Source organism: Hippocampus zosterae, chromosome 3 (assembly GCF_025434085.1).
Source record: "Hippocampus zosterae strain Florida chromosome 3, ASM2543408v3, whole genome shotgun sequence".
In the NCBI taxonomy this organism is placed as follows: Eukaryota; Metazoa; Chordata; class Actinopteri; order Syngnathiformes; family Syngnathidae; genus Hippocampus; species Hippocampus zosterae.
The window spans coordinates 17199962-17208965 of record NC_067453.1 but is presented as its reverse complement, the minus strand read 5'-3'; the positions used below and the strand labels follow the sequence as shown (position 1 = coordinate 17208965).

At 37.0% G+C, this 9004-nt stretch overlaps 1 protein-coding gene across 3 annotated transcripts in view; it reads left to right on the top strand.

Annotated features, from left to right (window-relative positions):
* The first annotated feature begins 2408 nt into the window (after window positions 1–2408).
* Window positions 2409–9004, top strand: part of wwox (WW domain containing oxidoreductase) — a 172285-nt gene continuing 165689 nt past the window's right edge. The window contains exons 1-5 of one of the 3 annotated variants that reach the window (XM_052060287.1): window positions 2409–2501; window positions 2579–2678; window positions 2969–3033; window positions 3166–3223; window positions 3346–3515. In XM_052060287.1, coding sequence (XP_051916247.1) covers window positions 2596–2678; window positions 2969–3033; window positions 3166–3223; window positions 3346–3515 — 376 coding nt within the window. In that variant the 5' untranslated portion in view covers window positions 2409–2501; window positions 2579–2595. Of the gene's footprint in view, window positions 2679–2968; window positions 3034–3165; window positions 3224–3345; window positions 3516–9004 lie in introns of all 3 variants that reach the window. The other 2 variants (XM_052060286.1, XM_052060285.1) reach the window with 2 other exon arrangements.

Sequence of the window (9004 nt, the reverse complement as noted above, 5' to 3'; positions counted from 1 at the left end):
GCTTACTTTTACCATAAAAAAATCCATGTGATGTCCTGTTCTTATGTTATTGTACTCTTTCATGATTACGGGATTCTCCCATGAACCTTGAAAGACCAAATGATCCAAGTTTCTTTCCAAATTTGTGCAAATGTGGCGGACACTGACAGTTCTCCAGACCGTTTCAAACTCCCCTGCAAACACTATCTCCACTGTTCCATGGATTTCATAAAATTGCAAATTTCCGCATCTTGGGGATTAAAAAAAAAAGATTACCTTAAAATACACATATACCCAGCCTGAACAGTTCTCAGACTGTTTCAATCCTCCTGTTGAACACTGCTACCATTGTCCCATAAAACACACACACACACACACACACACACACACACACACACACACACACACACACACACACACACACACACACACACACACACACACTTATATCATCATCACTAAATAAATGAACCAATCATCTAATGGAAAATGCTTTAAATGTTTGTTTGTTTGTGTGTTTGTTTGTTTATTGAACATAAAACATATACAGTAATAATTTGACAGAAAATAAGGTAGATAAAAAAGTAAAAAGAAAGAAATCAGTCTTCATTCAACACAGTTATTATGTTCAAGGGAGTAGGATGAAGTAAAAAACGTATCTAGTCCTACCCCGTTATGTGTTTATATCTACTAAATCATCTTTATATCAATCAGAAAGGAAAAAGTAAGAAGAAGTCTCCATTAAGGCTCATACTTTACCCTTAACCGTGATATTTTCACAACTTTTGGTTTGTATCGGGATTATATACATCCTCACCCTGGCACTCTTGTGTCAATTTTCTCTATTCATAATGGATATTTCAATACCTTTCTCTATTTATCAACTTAGTTCTGATTTGTCTTTATATTTAATGTTTAGAATTTATCATTTTAACTCTGATTGATGTAGGTTGTTTGTACAATTTTTTTGAATTTGTTTTTGAAATCAGCAAGTGATTTACTCATTTTTAGGTCCGTTTCGAGATTATTCCACATATTAACACCTTTGCTAGATACACTTCTTTGCTTGATGTTTGTTCTTGTTTTGAGTTTTTTGAATAAGTTGGTACTTCTTAATTCATAGTTGCTTTCTTGAATTTCAAAAAACTTCTGAATGTTTTGGCAGAGCAGGTTATTGTGTGCTTTGTACATTAATTGTGCGATTTTAAAGTCAACCAGGTCATAAAATGTCATCGTATTTAATTTGATAAATAGTGGATTTGTGGGTTCCGTATATTTTGATCTATTAATAATTCAAATTGCTTTTTTTTTGTAGTTTGAGAATAGGGAGTGTGTTTGTTTTGCAGGCATTTCCCCATATTTCCACACAGTAGGTCATATATGGTAATAATCATGAAGTGTATAATGTGTACAAAGATCTCTTATTTAGCACTTCCTTGGTTTTGTAGAGGATCCCTACGGTCTTGGTTATTTTTCTTTTTACGTTATCGATATGTGGTTTCCAACATACAATACACACAATAAATGCACATGTGTGCAAGTATATCTGTATACTAATACCACTTTATATATCCATCAAGTGGTATTATTCATAATAGACTAATTAAAAATATTTTATGAGATGGATGAATAAAATTGAATTAATGAATTTAATTAACCAATTTTAGTGGGAAACATCATGATAATATTACAGGACTCCTAATGAAGACTAAAGTATGAGACACACAAAAACATGAGACACTCAAAAACAAATCAATATTGTAATAATGCGCTGGCACGTCATCATAATGGATGGATGAATATTCTTCTCTTGTCTATAGGCTCCTGTCTCTGTAATATTCTAACACCCTTAAAAACAGACACATTTGGCAGAATATGTTGTCAGTTAATAAAATATGGTCATGTCAAGGATTAAACTACTGTACATTTTATTAAATATGCGATTATCATCCTATTGTTAACAAATGCAATGCAAATGTCGTGTCACTAAATGTATGAAAAACATGAGGGTAACAAATCTACCACAGTGTTTCGTAACCTCGTTAGAGGTACCGAACCCAATCAGTCCATATGCACATTCACTGAACTCTTCATTAGTGAAAGTTAAAAATATGATTTTTTATTTTTTACAAATTCAAGACATTAAAAACTCATTTATTAAAAACGGAAAAAAGCAAACACAATCAGTATAGGTATAAAGTATGTATTCGTTTTTAAATTGGGCACAAAATGAACCACCCAGTGATGGCCAAGCGGGCATGTCATAACTAATTGACATGTTGAGTCGGGTGTGTCTTAACCTCCATGGCAGAGGCTCCGTCGAACCCCTGAGACTGATTTACCGAACCCCGAGGTTTCGATCGAACCCAGGTTAAGAACCACTGGTCTACAAGTAAACGTCTCTTTTCTTTAGACTCAATATCCCATCAGCCACCGTTGTACACGTCATCGTGTTTTTGCGGAAGTACCGAATCGACCGTGCTGCTCTACTATTTTGTACATAAGGCGCTTAGTGTCTTTGTGTACGTAGTTTAGATTAAATTGTCGATTTGCGTTTCTGTTCTAAATTTCCCATCCTAAAACGCTTATTGAATGGCAGCTCTTAAGTACGCTGGCATGGACGATACTGACAGTGAGGACGAGTTACCTCCTGGATGGGAGGAAAGATCAACGAAAGATGGATGGGTCTACTATGCAAAGTGAGTGCACTTCGTCAACCACATTAACAGTCATTGGCACATGTTAGTTTGCCTTTTAAAAGTGTGTATTTGCCAGTATTACACGGAAATGAGTCTGCACAACTGGATGACGCATATAGTATAATTTATTTTAAGTGTGCATATGCTCTGCGGTAGTCTTTTGTACTGACCTTTTATCTAATTTATGTTTTTGCTTTGTGTTCAGAGAGTAATTGCAATAAAATAGACAGATGCAATGACAATACGTTTTTTAATTTTGTGTGCGTGTGTATGTGTGTTTGTGCTATAAGCCACGACGAGATGAGAACACAATGGGAACACCCTAAGACTGGAAAGAAGAAACGTTGTGCTGGAGGTTTGATTTTTCTTCTGCACTACAGAGAGTATTAGCGTTTCGTTACAGTTTTTATTAAATTGTTGTAGTTGATGTTCTTGAATATAATGTCCCACAAAAAAGGTATGTCATGTATGTTCTTATGTCAAACAGATTTGCCATATGGCTGGGAGCAAAACACCAATGAGCACGGTCAAACAGTTTATGTCGAGTAAGTAGATTCATCATTATGCAGCATATGTTTGGTATCATTAAAATTGATTTGTTTGTCTGCAATTGTAAAATTACTGAATACAGATGTATTTTTTTGTACAATATTTTTCTTACTGCTAGTCACATCAATAAGCGGAGCACTTACTTTGACCCCCGCCAAGTGTTTACTGTGGAGGATGTGATTGTGAAGCCAAAACGCTATGATGGTAACTCTGCAGCTCTGGAGATCCTTCAAGGTCGGGATCTCTCGGACAAGGTGGTCCTGATTACCGGCGGCAACTCTGGCATTGGTGAGTTCTATTTATGCACAGTTACAAAGGCATCTTGACTTGAAAAACCTTACGTGTTTTTTCAGTTTTCAGTCTTCTAAATGATTGCAGATTTGGAATCCTTGTTGAATTCCCTTTCCATCAATACTTGTTTTGTAAAAATTAACCCAGTTGTTCCTGGGGATCTCAAGGATGGTGACCACACTTCTTTTTGCCAAAAATATCAAAATTTAATGGGCGCTCCCAAACCCATGCTCTGATTTATCAAAAACTTGAGATCTAGTGTTGTACCATCACTATCAACAAATATAACAATTTCATTCAAATACAATAATAAAATGTAATTGCATATCCACCTAGCGGTGTTGGAAAAGGAATGGATGGTTGGAAAAGAAATGTGGAGAGAGGCTATGTTCCTAATATTCTTTGTTAATTGATCTATTTCTTTTTTGTTTTCTTTAAGGTTAATCAGGATACAATGTTATGCAGAGGTGTACCTTTTATATTTATTTTGTAGACAAGTTCTACTTTAGAGATTATTTCTACTTGTTTGTGGAGAGTTGTGGGGGTTGGAAAGATTTTCTTCTTCCTACGTGGGATGTTAGAGAAAATAATTAAGAAACATTTGCTAAAGTAGAGATGTCCGGATACATTTTGGTAAAGTTTGAGCGTGGTCATATGCGTTCAGCAGTTTTAGGTTGTAAATGTCTCCAGTTGTTTTGCTGACGTCACACCAGGACATGGGCGAGGGCGGGTGGCATATCGATCTTGATGATGGAAAGGGGCGGTCCAAGATTGGTTATTTACTTATTTAAAAACAAACAAACAAACAAACAAGTGAAATTGCAAGTTAGTTTTGTTTTGATTCCGAAATATAGAAAGAGATTTTTTTAAAGAGAAAAATGGGCCATTCGGGCCGCATAGTCCATTCAAGTGTCATGTCACAAGGCTTCTGTCTCTGATCCTGCTATTAACTGTGCGCTTCAACAAAAGCACCACTAGGTGGCAGCGTAGTATCGCACGATAAAAGTTTGCGTCACAGCCGGGCATTCATCAGCATTAGCCTCCAAAGTGTAAGACAGCCTCAACAAATCACCGCGTAATGCCGAACAAGACTGTATTGAAGTTCATTAGCTGGGCTGAATTGAATGTCATTGTTAATCGCAACAAATGCACGTATAGCGTGCCAGCACAAGTGTAAGTCACCATCAAATCCTTTGGAAACCAATGCATTTCCTGCTGTTGGTTTTAGTTTGAACTTTGAACAGAGCATAATGTTGGTCTCCCCTTACAAACGTTGTGCTTTGTTTGGGACGGATAACGACAGCTCTGGGGAAATCAAATCAACATAAAATGCGTAATTGTCTTTATATTCAAATGCTTTGTAGAAAAAAAAGTGTTGCAGTGCTGTCTAATTGCTGTATGTACATTATGAGATGGGGCACTATAGTAGATTTACAGCTGCCTTGGGACCTTGATGGAACAATGGAGATTCTGAACTTAATTGCCTCCCTATCCTTGATGTTTCTCCCATTTATCTGTCAAGGCTCATATTAACAAATGGATTGTGTAAAAATGATATGCAGTCTTATGCAAAAGTGTCTTTTATTTTAATTCAAATATTTTCACTGTCAACAGACTAGAGAGTGAATGAACGTGGTCACCTTTAATAAACTACACTGTGATTGAAATGTATCGCCCTCTTTTAAAATACAAAATTATTTGTTGTATATTTTTTCCCCTCAAATTATTTTTTGCGCATTTGGTATCCATCACAGAGAATGAACCCTGTCCGAAGACATCCCGCGTCACATCGTGACCAATACTTCCTGTATCGTACAAATGGAAAACCTTTAAGAAACACATTTCACGCATTGTGTACTTCATGTTAGGTTTTATTAAATCAGGCTCTTACCCTTTTGATTTCATGACAAAAACTCAAAATAATCTAACTGACACCCTACTCTGCCCAAATTGGATGATGCAGGGGAAAAAAGCCTGGCAATTTTTTTTTGTACATCTGTCTAGTATTCAGTGGGTATAACGTCTGCAAACCGCTGTTCAAATGCAAGTGTTTTGTGATGTAGAAAAGAGACCAAGGTAAATAATTTCAGATGATTCCACATTAAATGTGACCTGTGGCCTGTACAATTCAACAAAAAATTCGGAATTAACCAGACACATTCAAAATTACATTAAATAAGAGTCGGCACACACCTGCCTTTGCTTAACTCCCAATAAAGTTTAGATGTTCTAGTAGGTTTTTCTTTTCACTTTTTTTGGTCCTTGTTGCCATTTACCTGAACCTTGAAGGTTTTGTTGTCACACTGTGTATTTGGCGCTGTTCATAATTTCCCTAACTTTGTCTAAGACCCAATTTCATTTTTTTTCATCAAATGAGTCACAAGTTATATATTAAATTGAGTTATGAAATTTAGAGAGGTGTCGGTGTTTTAGAACTCAAAAATCTGGCATTTGATTATGTATCGAGAGTCATCAAAACGTATGAGTGAGGGGGTACTCGTGGTATGACAAAAAGGTTTGGGGGTACACGAAACCAAAATGGTTGGGAACCACTGCTATACATTGTAATTGGAAGCAAACATTCAAGGGGTTTTGAATAGAAATGTGACTACCTTCTGCAACCTGAAAAGCAGATTATTACTCTGAAATAAAATGTTTAGAAAAGCTGAAATGATCGGAGGGCCTGTTGTATAGTTTTCACCACAAGAGTGCACAAGAGGTTCACACTGTCGCTCAGCCTTCAAACTATCCAAATTGCTTTGCAAATGTCCAATTTTGCTTTTAAAAACATCATAATGAGAAGCAAAGTCTGTGTTTAACATTTTTTTGTGTTTGTGCGCGGGTGTGATGCATTTAGTCCATATGTAATCTGCTCTGAATAGAACCAAGAAATAGCTTTTTCTCCCGAGAATAATCAAACATTGTGCTTACAAGACAGCGACATTTTAAATACTTATTATACCCATATTAACATAACCTTTGTTTTACTCGACCACATCTTAAATATGCAGCACCTCGTAATTAACAATACTCTTATAGTAATTGCTTCTACTTGTGTGCTCCTTTGACATTCCACCAGTGAAATGTGGTTATGCCAATTGGCTGGACCCACTTAGCATTTTAATGGCATCAATAGTGTTTTAATCCAAGTGTCAAGGCTATTTCCATTTTCTTGAGTGCGTATTTCTCCGCAGGGGAATGTGACATTTTTATTAGGAATGAAAGGATATTATTTAATTAGCACATTTACATTTCATGTCTTTAATTTAGTTTCTTAATGCACAAGGAAGAAGAAGAGAGAGAGAAAGGGAAAAAAACGACGTATGGGAGTTTATTTACGCATGAAATGTCAGATTTTGTGACCGGCCTTGAAGGAGAGTCACACTGAGAGTAGGGACACTTAATTCGCTCTGTTTTGCCGATGTGATCACGACGGCGGATTCCCCCCCACATTAGTCTTCCTCACGCCGCTTTTCCATGTAAATTAAAAAGCACTACAAACCTGAATGGTGTTTTTAATCGTTATAATGGAAATGAATGATCTCATTTTGTTTTCTCTTTCTCCAGAGCCCTTTTCTCTCTCCTGCCTTGAAAGGTTTTCTCACTCTTATAGACCCGTGGTTGTACCTCCTCAATGATTTCTAAGTGGCTTTGACCTAGGCCCGAGCCCTCCGATCCATCCCCATTACACACACCTGCTCCAGTCCTAATTTCCCTCCGATGAAATAAACTCTTTGCTCATTTGCTGGTCAGGGGTCCATGGGTCCTTTAAGGGCCACAGTCTTGTGAAAATCATTTTTTTTGTTTGAGTCAGTAGAAGAGCGTGTTTATTTAGTTTAATATCAGGGATTTTTCTGTCTCAAATTGAGGCAAAGGTGGTACCACCCTGACCATGCACCGAGATGTGTATGCATTCTGTAAATTCAACCAACTCACTTTCTTTTACAGGAAACATAATTTAAGTTCAGACTTCCAATAACAATATGACTATTATCATGTTAAAGCATTCATTTATCAAAACATACATAGAAGAATGATGGGCTCATAGTTTGCCTGGTGGCGCCACTTTTGTTTGAGATCATAGATTATTTTGAAGCAGCCTTCAAGTGCACTGTGGTCCGTGTCTACCTATGCTCCATTAGCACGCTGCAAAGTCCTCGGTTACCCCCCCCCCCGCCCCACTCCCCAAAACAAAACAAAACAAAACCCCAGAACCTTTCTTAAACTACATTATTTTAGTTTTTGTAACTTTATTAGTTGAGTGTTTTAAGGCATTACCATTTTAATATACTTCTCCTTTTCTTCTGCTGCTTTGTGAATGGCCATTACCTCATGTCTTGCATGTCTTTTTAATGTGTCCAGTTGCCTGTCCCGCAAGGGAGTCAACAATTGCCTGCTCTGTTGGGGCGCAGTGCTTTTGGCATAAATAACAGTGCATGCCTTCCTTAGTATTCTCAAGCCGGGTAAAGTGATTCAGCCACTGCTTGTCAAAGCCACTGGCTCGGGTGTTTTTAGACGATTTGGAAAGAGGAATAAAAAATAATTTTTCAAACACGGTCACACTGGCTTTGTGTGTTTCTGCTCTTAATTGGAAACTGACTCATGGAGCCTCGCAGAAGTGAGGTCGCTTTTTACAAAAGTGGCTGATTTTCCCTGCCTCATCTGCAACGCTAAAAATCATAAACGTTACTTTCACATGAAATCAACTTTTATTTGAATAAACAAGATGTGCTTGGATACAAAAAACTGCTGCAATATTTACCTGTTTATTGCATCTGCCATAGAAGGCAAAGGCTGGTGATCTTAAAGACAACATTTTGTCATAAAATGTCGACTGTTTGCTTTCAAATATTTATGGAATATTTTTTTTGAACTTGTGTGTTACATGACTGATTATTACATGATTTTTTTTCATATTTTCCTTTACTTAAGAGCAGTGTTTATGTTCTAATTGTGGATGCTGTTTTCATGACTTTTAATTACATCAAATGCACATTTTAGGAATAAAACCTATGCTTCAGTATTTTATAGTTGTTATAGTGGTACTCGGCATGCTAAGTGTTATTTTTAGGCGGTACTTTGAAAAAGTTTGAGAACCACAGCTCTACTCGATTTCAATTCATGGCCCTACCTGCCATGTGCTCTTGTTGTTTATATGCTGGGTCAATGCAGGAACTACAATAAATGAAGCGAGAAATGATAAGGATTTGGGAGGAAGCGCTTCATAATATTCTGCGTAGCTGTATACTTTTTCGAATGTTATTCATGAAAGACTAACATTGTTCCATGTTTGTGTTGATCCGAGTGTGGTTTGGGAGAGGATTAAGTGTCAGAGCTGGTGCTCTCCTCTCTCTGGATGGAGAGATCTCTAAGCATATTCAGTGAGTTGCAGCGTTGCGGAGAGCCTCGGTGTACAGATTAAAAAAAAAAAAATCGGTAGCCCGGCTTTGTGGCTGATCACTAGATTGAGGCAGATTTGTTAAGCA